Source organism: Aspergillus mulundensis (assembly GCF_003369625.1).
Source record: "Aspergillus mulundensis strain DSM 5745 chromosome Unknown scaffold_1, whole genome shotgun sequence".
Lineage (NCBI taxonomy): Eukaryota > Fungi > Ascomycota > Eurotiomycetes > Eurotiales > Aspergillaceae > Aspergillus > Aspergillus mulundensis.
The window spans coordinates 2,905,700-2,923,003 of NW_020797889.1; the positions used below are offsets into that span (position 1 = coordinate 2,905,700).

Below are 17,304 nucleotides of genomic sequence, written 5' to 3' on the forward strand. Positions count from 1 at the left end.
CATTCCCGCTGGATATTCCCATCACCTCTGACGGTGATTACTCTGGAGCCCAGCGACCTTTTCCTGGATCGACTGGCTTTTCTATGGAAGACGAAGACAGCCACCGAAGAAGCGGCGCGGTTAGCAATCATCTTGCACAGTCTGTCCCAATACCCGCCACCAACGGCCTGAGATACACACAGCAGTCTGCGCTGCCTGATATGCCGTAAGTTTTCTTCTGATTCGGACTATGTACCCTCGTGCTCCACCATCCTGCTGCCAAGTTGCAGCGACTAGTCACAATGTCGTCGCTCCGGCTCCAATGCGGTGGATTCTCGCTCTTGCCTCCCTGCCCTTCATCATCTCTTTGTATTCGACTTGCTCGTGCACCTGCGCCTAGCATCCAACGTCCACCTTGGGCCTGCCTCTACCATTTATACTCGCGTCTTCCCTTTCATTCAATCATTCATGTTGCGTACTCGTGATATGTCGAGAAGCAACACGTTACATCTGATTTTGTCAATCAAAGCTCACTCAGACTTTCGACGAAAATCACGCTGGTTATCTGACTAGGATGCTCTTTTTAGATATGGAAACTCTCCCACGCTCCAGCTTATGAGTCCCTCCGATTCATGTTCCGGTTCGTTCCTTCCAATCACCTTCCATGCAAGCTCAGAAGCCTTGTGCGATTCGGCTAACGTGGTCCAAATTAAATCTTTGGTCTTTCCCACAGATTCTTTTTCTTCAGCAGCAGGATCTCTCTATACGCATTCGTCTAGTCTAAGTTACGACAGAATGTCGGATTTCAGGTCGCACGGCCGCGTTCCTCCACTGTAAGGCAACTCCAGTTCATGTGGTGTAGCTTGTCATGCGGCAACTGATAACATGCCTTGTCCTTGCTCTAGTCAACCTCCCACAGGCACAGGTATGTCGTCCGCGGTGCAATCATCGGGTAACGCGTCTTTATTGGGGAGAGGCGATAATTACACTGGGGCATACAGCATCCCCAGGGGCCCGGCTTTCCCGCCCTTGACAAGCATCAGCGATATAGCAAGGCCTTCTCAGTATACAACTAACCCTCGTGGGCTTGATTGTATGGATCGCACCCCGAATATGATGTTTGCCCAACCGGGGCCGATGTACATGGATCAGCGTATGCCCGCGCCTACCGCTGATGCACCTCCGTTTCACGAGACCAATCCCATTCATACTATCATATCCGGAAATCAGGTTGTCCGGGCAGAGATCGGGGCCAAAATCCACAAAGGATTCTTCCAAGTGGACGATAAGTGGACCTGCTATCGGCGGAACTATTTCTCTATCTCGTGTTCGTTCTCCTTCAACCAACCGGCCCACGGCCCATTCTTCCTCAAATATGAAGGTCGGAACGAACGGATTCATCAATTCGCCATGTCAATATCAGCCATTGTGAATGCACAACATAACGAAGTCCGCGAGCTTGTACAGCACACGCCGAAACGCGATAAACAGTCGGAGAGGCCACCGCAAAGGGTGGTATTGCAGCCTTCGCAAACACCGGGGATGGTGCCAAGTCTCGGATCAACGTCTGCAAGTGCTCAACATGGATTCCCCTTGATGTCTCAGTCGAGTGGAATTGGGATGGAGTATGGTACCACGTACGGCGGCGCTCCGCAGCAGCCGCAGCCTCCAACACAACACACTTTTGAGCGCATTCAATTCCAAAAAGCGACTGCAAATAACGGAAAGCGGCGTGCCCAGCAACAGTACTACAACCTGGTTGTCGATCTTTATGCCGAAATCTCAAATGCGATAGGCGGAACCGAGTGGGTTAAAATCGCGCGTAAATTGTCATTTCCGATGGTTGTTCGGGGACGTTCACCAGGCCACTATAAAGATGGTCGGCGAGATAGCTCGACGAGCATGGGGCCCGACGGTGGGAGCGGAGGGGCTGGAGATGGAGGCGGAGGAGCTGTTCTTCCTCCGGGGCTCGGACAAACTTCGCGCTCGCACATTGCCCTCTTGCCGTACGACTCGTCTCAGCGTGGCGGTCATAACTACGGCAGGTCGGAATACCATCAAATGACGACGGCGGATCACTCACCCCTCAGTGCAAGCCCTCACATTTCATCCTCATCGTCCTCCACATTCGACATTGGCATGATGAGTGATTCTCTAGATCCGATGGACTCGATAAAAAGCACCCCAAGCATCGAGTCTTATCAGGACTCAAATTACGGGATGATGGATATCCGAAAGGATAGCCACTTTCGCAATCATCTGCCGCCACCTTACGAGTTCGATCCGGTTTCTCGGGCGAGCGAAAGTTCCGACACGAGCTTTTCTGAGGCCTACGATCCGATTGCGTCTTTGGTCTCTAATGACCCAGGAGACTCCCATTTCCTCAAACATCCGCCGCGCTATCATCACACGAATCCCAACGGCTACGACACCATTTACTCTGCTCGATCTGGGAATGGTAGTAGTGGGAGTAGCCCATACTACCGGCTTCCAACATCGCAGAGCCTTTGCACCTGATGATTACCTTTTCCGATGCTAGGGTGCCCTGTGTGGCTGTGACCCCTTGCCTCCCCTTCCTGTACTGATTGCTGCAACCAGCGATGGGCGGATGAAAAATGAGACCAATATTTTAATGCTCTTATTCTACTTTGACCTTATGATCTGGCTCTTCACCGTCATTTTTCAATGTGACAAATAGACCCCAACACGAGCTATGCAACACCTTTCCTCATCTTCTCCACAGAAACCGCTGAGCTCGGCGGTACATGTCATTCGATCTCTTTCCTTTTTTCTTGAATCGACTCCACTGTATTTTGTTTTGCCGTTCCTGTGTACTGTTTGTTTGCCATGCTAACGATCCGGTTTCCTTCGGACGAACGAAAGCTGCATGGGATTATTATCAGAGAACAAAACGAGTTGACATACAGGTAGACCATTGTGAGGACGGTGATGAGACTTGCTCAAACCCCTCTTTCTCTCTTTACTTTATTCTACGATATGGAGGATCTAGAGGCGGGACTCGGGACAGCTGGAGACTCGAGACCGGGAAGCAATAAACCCGCCAAAAAGCAGTGCGCGAGGCTGGACTGGGCTAATCCTCGCTAGGAAATAGTATCCGTCCGGTTGGGAATGTCTTTCAAATAATGAATAATGAAATAATGGGTTATTGACTTACAACTCTCGCTCCAGGCACTCCTACTGGCATCAGGCAGGCCTTAAAATTAGAAACCCAGTAGACAGACCACGTCAACCAGCGATGAGCATGCAATGCCAAATCTCAGTGTTTGTGCCCCTTTTCCTGGCCTTGGTTTTGGTCGTTGCTTCGTGTTTGGCCTTGCCTTCTTTGTTGCCGTCTCTTCAAGCTCCGCCTTGGGCTCCTTCCCTTCTTCTTTTCCCCTTTCCATCCATCCTTCGCCTTCCTTTCACTAGTTCCAGCCTCAGTCTCCACGAACGCGCTTCAGAGCCCTGTGCCTCCTTCCATTGAGGATTGCTTTCCCTGCCAAATTATGCAATATTTAATATCGCGACGTCAAGGATGCGGCGATGCGCTTAAAGTGGTGGATCTGCAACACCTCCAATCCGGCGCTCCAGCGTCGAGGATCGACCGGACGTACAGTAGACTGCCGTCTAAGTCTGCCTCCAAGAGAATAGTCCAGAATGGGTTCGTCATCTTGGCCTATAGGCGTGCTTCTTCTCTGCTGACAGCCCGACTTTGCACTAGCTCGCTGTTTGGCCTGGTTCTGTTCCTCGCTAGTCCCATTGGCCTCGGCACGTTCCGTGAGCTCCATCTCCATACTCGCGGTCTAGCAGTAGCCACGGATCGATTACAAGAAACCTGTCAACTAGGGACTGCGGTGGTCGATCGAACGATGCACGTTGTACATTGTACGCGCTGTACTGTGTGTGTCCAATGTGAAAGTCGGCTTCAACGGCGTCGATGAACCCTTCTTTATTGCTGTCAGAGCTGAGAGGCGACCCCATAACTGCAGTCCGTTATTACCTATACCGTCCGTACTCTATACCTCCCCAAGCGCCTAGCATTCGTCTCGTGTTTTTCCGATCAACCTCCGCTCAAATGATCGCCGACGCCCCGGAGCCTCTCTCTCCGACGTGCCGCTTCTCTTGGATTCCACTTTCAGCAGAGACCAGACTTCGGTCGGAGTTTATGCTTTGTCCGCTAAGGACCCGAAACGGCGCGCCAGTCCAGTTCGATTCGCATGAGCAAATTACTCGTCTGTCCCCCATTTGTCGATCTCGAGGCTCCAGGGTCCGCTAGTCAAGCATGCGTTCTGCGGCTTCTGCCCTTGGGGGTCTTGTGTTGAACAGTTCATCTCTGATCTGATGTATCAACTTTGTATCAAGATCACCCAAGACATCGGCCGCTGCTAGCCAGTCAGCGCAAGCGATTGTTTACTTCTGCGCAGTGGAGAGGGACTCGTGACGCAGCATGCCTCTCTTAGGTTAGCCCGTATGCACGTCGTACAAGGGGGGTGTCAAGGACCCAAGTGAAGGATTCAGGCGCGCGACTTGCAGGCCGCCGGCTGTCAAAGGAGATTGATTGACATGCTTGGCCAACAGCGACGCGCCGCTGCCGTTGGAAACTTTCCAAAAGATATCCCCAGGAATCGTCAACCTGCCGTGTAACGGTTGCGTCCAGTCGCTGGCCATCCCGGTACACCGAAAGTTGCTTACAACGCAATGTCCTGACCATCTCCGTAATGGAGCGCCAATTCCTCGCACATTTTCTCCAGATGATCGCCTACGAGTTGGGTGATCTGACCCCTAGCTGTACCCCACTCCTCTACCCTCCTCTACGTACGTTTCAGTTTCACCTCTCGCTCCAACTCGCCGAGGAAATGGGTCCTTGAGCCTCGAGCAGACACGGCTGGAGAGGCAAGACGACGTTGATCCCGGAAGGACCCATCTTACCCAAGATTGTCAGATCGTTGATCCTGGTCTAGAGCGCCTCACATTCGTCATGATGACCCCGAACCCTGAGCGATTTGTTCGACGGAAGCCGACGTGCGAAGACCGATAAAATTACGTGGAGAATGAGATCTTTCATTACAGCCTGCCGTATCGCAGTAGGGTGTTATTCGCCGTCCGTTCTGGCTGTATTTTCAAATCCAGCCACGGTATTATATACCTTTGTTCTTGGGGAAATGGTCTTGTCCATTGGAGGCTTAGTTGGATCAGCAAAATGCTCCGTAGCAGGTCGATCGTGTTTCTTCAACAAGCTCTCTGCGAGATTAGGCTACTTATCAGACAAGTCGTGTACCCTCAGCCTTCTGTTCCACAAAACGGTTATTCCCGGACGCTGTGTTGCGCCAACAATCTTCCGACCAGCCAGGAACGGCGCGCGGCATGCTCTCCGTGAGGCCGGGACAAAGGACTATGACTTCGCCCTTTTGGAGGCTGAGACTGATATCCCGTGCCCATGATCTACCTCACCAAGTCTCCACCGGAGAATCCTTCAAGCAGGTACACTAGACGACTGGCTCTTTGAAGCTTAGAACCCGTTTTCTGAATCTTCTTTTGAACGAGCGTTGAAGCAAATTTCGAGATATGCCGGTGATGCATCACCCATCGATCACTCTTAAGACCAACTCAGTCAAATCCACCCAAATGGGATATGGCATGCACTGGACCCAGAAAATCCATTCTCCATGGATCCTCACGCTCTCTCTGAGTCCACAGGCTCTCTCTGAGTCCACAGGCTCTCTCTGAGTCCACAGGCTCTCTCTGAGTCCACAGGCTCTCTCTGAGTCCACAGGCTGTAKCAAGCTTTCCAGTGCAGGCCTTGGTCTCCGCGCCACAGTCCATTCCAGCATATCCACAGCATCACGGGAGGCATCTCAAATCCGTTTCTTCTCTTTCAGCCCCGATCCCCTCGACATCCAATCCTCAATTTCAATCCCTCTCCACCCTCGAAACCCGAATCGCCAGCTTCCGATCAAGCTCCGCCTTCTCCTGCTCCGTCGGAACCATCCCCATCGCCTGCTCGACCTCCGACGACGTCCACAGACCGACAGACGCCCAGGCAATAACACCGAGTCCGAATACCGCGCGCGTCTTGGGCGAGAGGGCCTTGTAGGAGCTATATTCGTAGTCAGTATTGGTGTCGGTCTTGGTCAATGCGCTCGCTGGCGGGAGCCTGCGACGGGTGAGATCATGAGATGAGATGCGGAGAATAGATTCGGGAGGAAAATGTGAGTTGGGATGGGATGTACGGACTTCCAGAGAGACATTTTGTAAGAGGCCTCGCAAGTTAGTGCTATTATTTAGGCGAGGGCCGCTTGCTGATGTAGTGTATTAGGCCGTGAGCATCAGTAGATCTATAGACGACGTAGAATGATGTTGCGAGTCGCGACTGAACGCGAGGCCGACGATCCAACAGATATTGCTAGCCTACTCCGCCTGCCTGTTAAGGCTCGTATACATTGTCAGGCTTCAAATCCATTCAACATGGGCACACAAAGCTACCAGGGTCATTTAAATAGCTATCTAGCTAGCTAACCCGCTACGGTCTGTACTTAGGACAGCAATGGGGGTATGAGCATCGATGCCACATCTTAAGCCCAGCGAGCTAGGTAAACAACCTAAAATATCTAATCCGCTCGATTGGACGGCTGGTCAAGACCGAGAAGAGAATAAGAATAGCGCAGGCAAGATGTTTTATAAACTCAGACAGCACGGGTGCAGGAAAGCCAAGAGTGATGCATAGCAGGAGCCATCGCGTGGCACGGCATTCTACGCAAAGGGAAGGAAAGAGCAGGACAAGACAGTACAGAACGGAAGAGCACAAGCATCATACATTGTGATTAAGAAATAAAATATAACGAAGCGGAAAGGTATATCGGTAACGGGTCAGAGGTTCAGATCGTGGCGCGCGTTGCTACATCGTGGTAACATAACGTCAATATCAACATAGACTCGCTCGCTCGCTCGGCGCGGTGGGATACTAGGCAGCTTTGCATTCTCGCATAATGGGAATGCTGGGGTATATTCAGCACAGAGGGAAGAGACGCGATCATTTCTTCCCGTAGGCTTTGTCGATGTCCTGCTGGTACCTGCTAACGATCTTCTTGCGCTGCAGCTTTTGAGCGGCGGTCATGTAGCCCTGTTGCCGTTAGTCAACTGTAAGAAGAAAAAAAAAATTTGCAAGGACGTACGTTCTGAGGAGTCCACTCCTCGTCAGAAAGGACAACCCCATTAATGATCTCAATGCCCTTGAGACCGCTGGCTCGACCGGCAGTCTGGAGCTGCTTGAGGACAATAGCGTTAAGCTTCTCGTTGTGCACAAGAGTCTCGACAGAGTCACCCTCAATACCGTTTTCGCTGGCAAGCTTCTTCAGAGCAAGTTCAACGGGAACAATGATGGCAATTGGCTTATCCTGGTCTTCGGCTGCGTAGACGCAAATGTTGCCAACAATAGGGGAAGACCGGTAAACAGACTCGAGCTTTTCGAGAGCAATGTACTCGCCATTTTGCGTCTTGACGAGGTTCTTCTTGCGGTCGATGATCTTGAGGTGGCCGTTCTTGTCGAACTCGCCAATGTCGCCGGTCATGAACCATCCGCCCTCGGCATACGCTTGCTTGGTCTCCTCTTCGTTCTTGAAGTAGTGCGTTGACACGCTACCTCCGCGGATCCAAATTTCTCCCTGAGGCGGGGTGTTCTTCGTAAAATAGCCAGCATCCGGGAAATCGACAAGTTTGACTTCAATGCAAGCTGGAAGCTCACCGAGAACATTGGGGTTCCATGCTCCAGGGTCGTTCAGAGCACCCATAGCCGAAGTCTCGGTCAATCCATAGCCGCTAATCATAGGAGCGATGGCCAAGGAGAGGAATTTCTGGGTCTCCTTGGAGACAGGTCCACCACCGTTCATGATAATGCGCAGACGGCCACCAGTTGCATCCTTCAGCTTGCGGAAGATCACATTGTCGAGGAACCAAGCACCCAATGTTGAGCCGGGAAAACCGGTGGTCATCAGGAAGTTCTTGGCAGACATGGCGCCCCAGAAGAGGCTCTTCACAAGAGCACTGTTCTTGTTCAGGTTGTTGAGAACACCCTTCTTTACAGATTCCCAGACGGCAGGGACACCGACAAGAATGGTAGGTTGGAACTCGCGGATATCACCCTTGCAGTTGCGCATGGAAGCATCGGATAGTGTACGGGGGTTTCCGTAGCCCATTGTACCGCCCCAGAAGAGACACAGGTTCTCAAACATGAACTCGAGGATATGCGACTGTGGGAGGTACGTGAGCAAGGCGTCTGAAGGAGTGATGTATGGTCCAATAATCTCGTTGATACCAGCCACTATTCATGTCAGTTCTGCCCAAATGTGAATGAACTGGGTAACATACTCGCAGCAACGACATTCGCGTGGGTAAGGGGAACGCCCTTTGGCGGGCCGGTAGAGCCAGATGTGTACATGATGCAGCACAGGTCCTCCGGAGCCGGGGGCACGGGGTCGTAAGGGTTCTCCTCGCCCAGTTTCCGCAGGTCTTCAAAGCTCAAAACGTTAAGGTGGCTGAACTTGGTCTTCAAGTTATCCAAGTCCTCCTGCTTGAGCTCTTCATCGGAGTTCCAAATAACATGTTTGATGGATGTCGCTTTGTCCAAAACGTTCGTAAGAGGTTTGATGAGGACAGGGTCCAGGAAAATAGCGTCACTCTCGGTCTGCACAATGGAGTGCGCCAGTCCATCCTCGCCCAAGGTATCATACGCAGTAACAATAGTCAGCGACTGGGACGCGGAACCTATTCAATCACGATTAGACATGGGCGCCACGTTCACCTAAAACAGGGTATAGTCAAGGCACGAACCGTGAGACATCGCCAACCAGTTTGCGCTGCACAACCAATGTTAGCATTTGTGCTCAACTTCCGCAGGAATCACACGCACCTCGTCGCACCATAGAGGTGAACCTTGTCGCCCTTGTTCAGGCCGATCTTCCGCAGGCCGTTACCAAGCTCCAGCGCCTGTTTCTCATACTCAATAAAGCTCTTGTAAGAGTAGGCGCTTTTCTCAAAGTACGTCCACTGCTTGTCGACCTCCTGCTCAACACCATCAACGATCTTCTTGACCTTCTTGGTCTCCACGTGAGTCTTAATGAGGCTGCGGCTAGCAACAGCTTTGGCATTGCCGAAGATGCGCGCGGACCGGCGGAAGGCGTCGTAGGTGGTTGTCAGGTCTTCGGCGGGTCGCATGATGAGGCCATCCTTGGCCTTGGGCAGACGGCGAGGGATGGTCTCTCCGGGGACGGGCTCAGCGCCAGGGACCTCCACGGTGAAGGGACCCTTTTTGTTCATGCGCGGGTAAACCACGCCGGTGTCTTTCGTCATTTTGAAGGGGGTATCAGGGCGGGTAGCAGAGATATGGAATAAGGTAAAGTCTATATCAGAGGTAGATAAATGGTTAGGTTGGGTCAGTTCGAAAGGTGGAGAGTGTGAGTGTAACATACAGGAGCAATTCGGCTATCGCGTTCTCAGGGTTGGAGCAGAGACGGGCGGAAGCTGCGACGGGGAGAGGTCGGGAATGCGGGGGCGCGGCAGCAGACGGTTCTTAAGGGGTGCGAGGAGAACCGTGGGGAGGGGAAAAGGCTAAGACACTAGAGAAGGAGGCTTAATGAAGGTTTAATGAAGCTGTGTCTCGTGGGAGAGTCAGAGCGAGAGAGGATGAGGGAGAGAGACAAAGTGTCTAGACAATGAAGTCACTGGTGGCTGCTCCGGTGGCTGGACCTTGGCAGCACCGCGCTTGCAAGTTGCTGCTTGCGTCCCCTCTCTTCTGTTTTGATATCTAAAACTCCGTCTCTGTGCATCATATTCAGTTGCTGTCTAATATTGATTGATCTACTCAGATATCTCCTCAATATACTCTGTGGCACGTTTCCAAAGCATACAAAACCAATGTTCTACAAAGGCCTCTGCATGTCTCACTCTCTCGTGTCTGGCCAGCGCCCAGAAAGCCCAGAAACTCTTTCATCAAACAGATGCCAGATGCCGCGGTACATCTCAGGCACACAGACACCCCAGTCTTGTGCTTCTGATTCTCTTTCATATCCAAGTCCTGGCTTGCTTTTATTTCCAGGACGACGCTTCTGTTGGGATTTTTAGCCCCAACGTCCGTCTCGAACCGTGCTAGGCGGATGATCGTCGGAGCTCAGTGTCCATAATTTGACGCTATATACTCCGGCATCCGGGACACGGAGTTACTTGCTGCGACGCTGATGATCTATTCTTGCTTCTTCAGGTGTTTCTGCAGTGTTTCTGCGATCTGGTCTGTAAAACAAACTGCAGCGATCCGATCCAACGCCGATGCAGCGTGCAAGGTCATCAAGAAAATCATGTGACGGGCTTCCCGGATGAATGACTAATCATTCGAGCTTTCGGCTTCGGCCAATGACATGCGTCCTTCTTCTCTCCGAAGAAAAGCTTCATTTTGAATGTGGACCTGGCGTCATACCAGTCTAAGTCCAGGCGTTGTCAATCATAGCTTCAGGACCGCAAACCAAACTAATCAGCAAGATGGGAGATGTATCACATATCCTCGCCACTATTGGCCAGGAGGTCGAAGATGCCGACGAGGGTACGCCAATCACCTACAAGAACCATCAACCTTGCTTGTAGAACTATATCCCAGAAAAGGCAGTTAATACGAGACCTCAGAATCCTTCCTCCTCTTCTCCCAAGACATCCCCTCCTCAAATCTCGGATTCGTCGATTCAAAGGCCTCAGCCGTCGACATCACCATCCACGACCGCGAGTACACAATCCACCAATCGCCCACGTTGCTCTCGTCTTCGCGCGCTGGGGGAACAACCGGTGCAGGTCAGCAGCATACATTCAAACCACATAGCAAAAGCAATGCTAACCGTCCTAGTCCTCTGGAAAATAACCCCCCTCTTCGCCTCCTGGCTCTCAAACACATCAAGCAACCCGCTCTGGACAACCGAGCACCTCACGCCCTCCTCGACAATCGTCGAGCTAGGATGCGGGATCTCAGCCCTAACAGCGCTTGCGCTCTCCCCTCTTCTTGAGCCCCAGGGAACAAACGGCCACTATATCGCCACGGACCAGGAATACGTGCACCGGCTGTTCCGGCAGAATCTCCAGAGTAACCCGCCGAAAGCGACGAGTAAGGCCTCCTCGTCATCGGGCATTAAGAAGGGGAAGAAGCAGCAGAAAGCTTCCGCCGCAATCTCACAGAACGATGCAGCCCAGTTGAACCCGCATCAGAATATAACCTTTACGTCTCTGGACTGGGAAACGGATCACCCGGAGACGCTGAAGCAGCAGATTGCTGCTGCTGGTGAAGAACAAGAGGCGGGGGAAGAGTTCGATCCCGGCTTTGACCTGCTCCTCTCGTGCGACTGTATCTATAACGAGGCTCTCATTGCGCCGTTTGTGCGGACGTGCGCGGAGATTGCGCGGCTTAGACCTTCCCCCTCGGCGTTTACGGAGAGTGGGAGCAAGAGTGGACGAAAACCAACGATATGCGTCATCGCACAGCAGCAGCGCTCGCCTGATGTTTTTGAGGCGTGGTTGCGGGAGACGATGCGGTATTTTAGGGTTTATAGGATCAATGATGATGCCCTGGGGAGGGAGCTGGGGGTAGGAAGCGGGTATTTGATCCATGGGTTGGTCCTCAGGGATTGAGTGTTTGTAGATTTCTCTTGTAGATAGTGTTCCAGTTACGATAGACGGGAAAATGACGGTTGTGTAAACATTATTTATTAGAGGTGGAACTACTTAGAAGATTCACCTGTTATACCTAACAATAGGGTATAGATTATCGACACAAAGCTCAACATGCTCACGCTCACGCTCAACTCAGCTTAGCTCAGACAGTGCAGCATATGCAAAAAACAATGCAACGCAACGCAATGCAATAGTCCAGACAGTAGGAGTAGGTGGTCGTCCCCGTATGTATGTATAGATAGTGCCGTATGTAGATGTATATGTCAAGTAAATCGTACTCAATCCGTACTTATTTCAACTCCGTATTTTCCTTATTTTCAAGCTCCGTCTTGAGCTTGAGCTCTCGTGCTTTCAGCTCTGCTTCTTCGGGCGTTGTGGGATGGCTGGAATCTAGCTTCGGCATTGTGTTGTAGAGAGGGGGGAGAGGAGAAATGTCGTGCTCACGGAGGGCAGGTGCTGCTTCCGGCTCACGGTCGATAATGGAGGAAATGGTCTGGCGCGCGGAGCTGTGAGTCTTGGAAGGTAAAGGTGCTACGGGCGGTTGTTCGTCCGCGGGTGTGAGCAGCGCACCAGGCGGTGGGAGCGATCTGTCCGTGGCCTCAGTCTTAACGACAGAATGAACGGCGCTCTCGTCATCCGAGCCGGTGGAATATTCTGTGTCGTGAGGGTATCCATCAGGATCCGTGGGTCCAGACTCGATTCGGCTTTCCTCCGTTGAGGCGCGGTGTCGGTTGGAGACTGGAGGCAGAGGAGCAGCCGGGTCGAAGACGACGCCGCATACTTCGAGAGCTCGGGACTGGCTGCCTAGGCTACGGTCCTTGTGCTTCTTGGTAAGATGGCACATGAAGCCATGGAGGGTCACAAAGTCGGCCTTGCCACAGCCAGATACGGGGCATGTGAGGTAGACTAGGCTGCCGTCTGAAGGACGCTTCCAGAGAGCCCGTCCAGAAGGATCATGTGCGGCTGGTCGTCCGTGGCGCTCTCCCCAGGCTTCCACGTTTTTGATGGTGTACTTTTGCTTTCGTCGAATCGAACCGTTGCCGTTGGGATCGTGATGCATGTGTTGGGGATGAGGCGGTCGAGGGATCTGTGCTTGTGGAGGCGGAGGTACAACGGTAAGGGGTTCTTGAGGTGTTTGCTGTTGTAGGAAGGCGAGTGTGGTGGCAGCATTTGTCTCTGACAAACGGCGAGGCGGCGTAGGGCGAAGAGGAGGCGATTCAAGACTTGGGTTGTAAAGGCCCATGGATTCCCGCTTCAGTCGTTTCCGTTGCCTACGCAGTTCCTAATCGAACAACTCACTGGTCAGAACAAGCCCTATGATTGGACAAATGCGTTTCCATACCTCTTCTTCTACCTCGGCGTTCTCGGTCATCCTACGGAATTCTTCATCCTCTCGCTTCCGCATAGCAAGTAGGCGGCTACGAGCTGCCATGCGAGCAGCTTCCTCATGTTCCAGTTGCCTCAGTCGAGCTTCGATGTGATCTATACCAGGTACGTTTGGAGTCGGGGGTCCTGGAGGGCCTGGGGGAACCGGCGGGCCTTGCTCTTGCATTGGAGGCGGTGGGAAGTGACGATAGGGCTGATGGCCATGCATCATGGCTTCCGGGGGTATTGGCTGGCCAGGGTTCATGGCAATGGGATGAAAACGCGGGAGGCTCATGTTGACATGGTGTCCAGGGATGTTGCCATTCATGCCATTCTCGTGCACTGAGGGCACTGGAGGTGCAGCAACGGTCATGATGAGGGCACTATGTATGGCACGAGGTTAGTCGACTGCTGGGTCGAAGTCGCTGTCTTTTAACCCAGGTAGAAATATGAAGTGAATGTAGTAGCAAGCAGAGACTTAAAGCTGGGGGAAGCAGTAGATTGGGGAAGATATGAAACAAACGAAAGAGCGGAGAATAGCAGTCCGAGGCATCAAGACTCGACAGGTCCGACCAGACAAGCTGATGGGCTGATACTGATAGGCTGGGAGGGGAAACCTGAAGACAAGCTGGATGGGCAGGAAGTACTTACATGAAGCGAGAAGTACTGAGAAAAGTCAATGAATGTCACTTGTCACTCTCAGACCAGCAAGAGAAAAGCAAAGTGGCTAGCGCGCTGCACCTTGCCCGTTTTTCTTGGACAAGAGAAGACTAGGAGAATTTCCCGGGTCTTCTCTTGCGATGCGAGAGAGGCCAAGCAAGGGGTTTATTGACTGCTACTGGACGGGCAGCTGTATGGATCGAGAAAAGGAAAGGAAAGCAAGACAAAGCAAAGGAAATTGGGCTGGAGGTCAACAACGAACAGAAAAAAGGACAGGAAAAAAGACCCTTGCCAAGGAAGTCTCGAGTTGAGAGGATGGATCTTGGGCTAGCACAGCTAAACTAGCAGGCCAGTGGGATTCTGCGGTCAAACAAGCCATGGACTCAAATGGACAGAATCTGGGACCACTAGTGAGCCCAGTATCAGATGTAGTAATAATTGTCAATATTCCTATCTCACATTCTAGTCTCCCCCGGTGGCCCTGCTGCAGGAGCCTGCATTGCATCCACGATATCTATCTACCTACGAACAGTCAAGGCCCTGCCTCAAATTGTGATTAGTAGTATTCTTCGGGCTGTTAGTTGAGTTGACACTGACAGTGTTGACTTTTTACTCTTCCCCACCTGGATTCTGACCCTGTTATTTTCCAGACGAATTGTGTGGTCTTGTCGGCTCTAATAGGGGCGCTCTATGGATCAAGAACCCACTCCTGTCGCACTAGTGACAAACACAGTCATCTCAAGTCTCAACAATGTACCTGCCATCAGCTTGAGTCACTCAAAGATACCTCAGAGCAGAAGTACCCTCGGTAGATACCTCACAGGTTTCCAGCCAGTCAAGAATGAGGCGGCAGCAAACAAGCCAACCACAGCGGGAGCAAGAAGCAGATGATACATGAGCAAATGCCGTTCGCTCAACAATCCTGCTACAATCTGGCTTATTTATTTTTAGTTTGGACATATGCAGCCAATGGGAGACCGATGATCTACTGCCATTGTGTAACACTTTAAATGAGAGGGAGAGGTTGAGAACTGTCTCAGCCTTGGGCCAGGCTTGATTTGAATCTCTGTCAGAGTCATGCATGGAACTAAGGATGTGGAGTGCAGTGCCGATTGAGAATCAGGCCGGGTGCTGATTATTATTATTATAATATTGTCTTCAATTTTGATCCTTGACCTTCCAAGGAGCAGAAATCACGATAAACAGCTGGTACCGGTACACATCCAATCTTTGAAATGGCGGACCGTAAAAATCATCAAGCCCAGAGTGGGGAAGACCACACAACGCCAGTTTATTATTAAATGATCAGCGAATTAATTCTCTGTCAGTCTCTGACACTCCCTAGTGTCACCAGAGTCACCTATCCATTCTTCTTCAACTGAAAGTATGACTATGATGAGCTAGACTATCTCAGGCGCAAGTAAGGTAGGTAAGGTTCTCCTCATTCTCCGCCCAGTTGGGAGTTTGGGCTCATTGCGTTTGTGTACAGCAATGATTTGCTCCTGGGCTGCATTGCTTTCTGCACCTCTCCCAGTGGAGACGAGCTACTGCTGTACGCTGCCGATAAGAGTAGAACCGAAGTACCCTGGCATGGCAATCAGAATATCGTCGGTATAATATAAGCTGTCCGATTCGCTTCGGTCTGGAAGATATTTCAAAAGTACTGGTTGTCTGAAGGGGCTCGCCTAAGCTCAAGACGGAACTCTAAGGCCAAGATTCAAGACTAATGAGAATCAAAATAGCTCGAGCCAAGTCATGTGCAAACAACAAGATCCATCATCCTTAAAATCGACAAGTCCGAAACCAAAAAGTATTGTATTGCAATCCCAACTGCCTGCCACAGCTGCCTGCATCTCCGCTCCTGAGTAACGTAGGACTCATCCGGCCCATGCAGCGTAGGGATGGACAAAATAGCTGACGGTAATTACGGAAAGTTGAAATTTAAGGATTTTTTCGGTAAGGAATGATTCCTGACGAAAGAATAAAATCACGTGACTTGCCGCCTCCTAATTAGGTTAGCATTATGGTAAAATTATTAAGTAAAGGACTACTAGCAAAGTAATAATTCTAACTTTATATATAAAATTAACTTTTTTTTAAAGAGCGTAAATGCAGGTAAGTTTGGACCTTTATAATATTACTTTTATTAATTAATAAAAAGTTTTTATTTAAAATATTATTATAAATATTACTACGGCTGCTTTTTTTTATATATACCCCTAAATTACTTACTTACTAGCTATTAAACTACCTGCGAATTAACCCCTAAACTTAATTAATATAAGGTTATTTATATAACTAAAGGGATAGTGGCTAGTTAATAAGCTTATAAACTTATTTACTAAGTATTTAAGCTAGCTTTATAGTGTTTTTTTTATCCGTGTTAACTAAAAAGTTACTAAGCTAAAAAAAACTTTTTTTTAACTCCTAATTTTTAATAAATACTATTTTATTAAATTTTTTTAGTATAGGGGCCTGTGGAACACTAGGAATCTTGTTAATAAAATAAGTATTTTATTAAATAAAAATAAGCTTTTTAACTTGCTTTATTTTTAACTAGTTATAAAGTTTAGTATATTATAATTTTATTATAAAAAATAATTTCTTGGCCGCTGCTAAATTAGTAGTTATATAATAAAAATAAAGGGCTAAATTAGTAAGTTTTAAAGTAAGGTGTTTTTATTTAAGCGCTTAAGTTAGTTTTTTTTTTTATAAAATTTATATAATAAAGAAAACTTGCCTACTTATTTTATTAATTAAAGGGCTATAAAAGTAGTTTTTTTTTTTAAATTACTTTATTATAAAAGCAGTCTTGCTAATTCTAAAATAAAAAAAAGCTATTTAAACCTTTTTAGCTGCTATACTTAACTAGTAACTTATTAATTTTTTTTATTTATTTTTAATTTACTAGCAGAACCTGCTTGTAGGCATTAAGTAAATAAAAATAGTAAAAAAGCTAGTAAAGTATTATTATTTATTAATTTATTTAAAAAAGCTATTTAATATTAAGATACTAAGCTAGATTAATATTAAAGGGGGGCTTTATTAATTTTTTTAAGGTTTTTTTAAAGCTTTAGCCAGCGGTTAATTACCTAGGTGTTAATATGTTATCACCGTTATGGTGTTGCAACTGCGCAGTGTTGTAATAACGCAATCCGGCGGCCTGAGGCCGCCGGGCGGAGGAATATTAGCGCTAAACTAGCCGCGTGCTAAGGCGGTGGCTAGTTATATAATATATAAAATACTAAGTTTAACTTTAAACTCTAACTTAAAAAATTAGTAATTAGTTCTTATTATAAATATATAATGCCTTTTTTATTATAATAATTTATATTTTTTTAAGCTTATTATAATATATAAACACGACTTATAGTTTTAATTACTTTTTTTTTTAAAAGGGAACTTATTTTATATAATAGCTAGGTAATAAACTTAATTTTAGGGGCTAGTAAATAATACTTTAAAAAAGTAATTATAAACCCTAACTTAATAATTAATTAATATACCTAAAAAAAAATTTATAAACTTTTAACTAAAAAATTTTAAGGGCGCCCCTGCTATTAAATCCTAAATTATATAAAAAATATTAAAATATAAAAG

The 17,304-nt window shown here is 48.9% G+C and overlaps 6 protein-coding genes across 6 annotated transcripts; 2 read left to right on the top strand and 4 right to left on the bottom strand.

Moving 5' to 3' along the window:
- Positions 1–1,092: 1,092 nt before the first annotated feature.
- On the top strand, positions 1,093–2,496 carry DSM5745_02438 (NDT80 / PhoG like DNA-binding family protein; the record flags this gene model as incomplete). Its single annotated transcript, XM_026744454.1, has 1 exon — positions 1,093–2,496. The coding sequence occupies one exon, from the start codon at positions 1,093–1,095 to the stop codon at positions 2,494–2,496; it is 1,404 nt and encodes a 467-aa protein (XP_026607617.1).
- Positions 2,497–3,494: 998 nt separating this feature from the next.
- DSM5745_02439 (uncharacterized protein) lies at positions 3,495–3,960 on the bottom strand (the record flags this gene model as incomplete). The annotated part of the gene is made up of 2 exons (XM_026744455.1): positions 3,495–3,782; positions 3,862–3,960. 2 exons carry the CDS (start codon positions 3,958–3,960, stop codon positions 3,495–3,497), a joined length of 387 nt encoding a protein of 128 aa, XP_026607618.1.
- Positions 3,961–5,889: 1,929 nt separating this feature from the next.
- DSM5745_02440 (uncharacterized protein) lies at positions 5,890–6,227 on the bottom strand (the record flags this gene model as incomplete). The annotated part of the gene is made up of 2 exons (XM_026744456.1): positions 5,890–6,133; positions 6,214–6,227. The coding sequence occupies 2 exons, from the start codon at positions 6,225–6,227 to the stop codon at positions 5,890–5,892; spliced, it is 258 nt and encodes an 85-aa protein (XP_026607619.1).
- Positions 6,228–7,009: 782 nt separating this feature from the next.
- faa4 (long-chain fatty acid-CoA ligase FAA1) lies at positions 7,010–9,324 on the bottom strand (the record flags this gene model as incomplete). The annotated part of the gene is made up of 5 exons (XM_026744457.1): positions 7,010–7,099; positions 7,152–8,296; positions 8,344–8,739; positions 8,806–8,831; positions 8,885–9,324. 5 exons carry the CDS (start codon positions 9,322–9,324, stop codon positions 7,010–7,012), a joined length of 2,097 nt encoding a protein of 698 aa, XP_026607620.1.
- Positions 9,325–10,506: 1,182 nt separating this feature from the next.
- Positions 10,507–11,637, top strand: DSM5745_02442 (S-adenosylmethionine-dependent methyltransferase; the record flags this gene model as incomplete). Its single annotated transcript, XM_026744458.1, has 3 exons — positions 10,507–10,567; positions 10,648–10,809; positions 10,862–11,637. 3 exons carry the CDS (start codon positions 10,507–10,509, stop codon positions 11,635–11,637), a joined length of 999 nt encoding a protein of 332 aa, XP_026607621.1.
- Positions 11,638–11,968: 331 nt separating this feature from the next.
- On the bottom strand, positions 11,969–13,417 carry DSM5745_02443 (uncharacterized protein; the record flags this gene model as incomplete). The annotated part of the gene is made up of 2 exons (XM_026744459.1): positions 11,969–12,961; positions 13,022–13,417. The coding sequence occupies 2 exons, from the start codon at positions 13,415–13,417 to the stop codon at positions 11,969–11,971; spliced, it is 1,389 nt and encodes a 462-aa protein (XP_026607622.1).
- Positions 13,418–17,304: the final 3,887 nt, after the last annotated feature.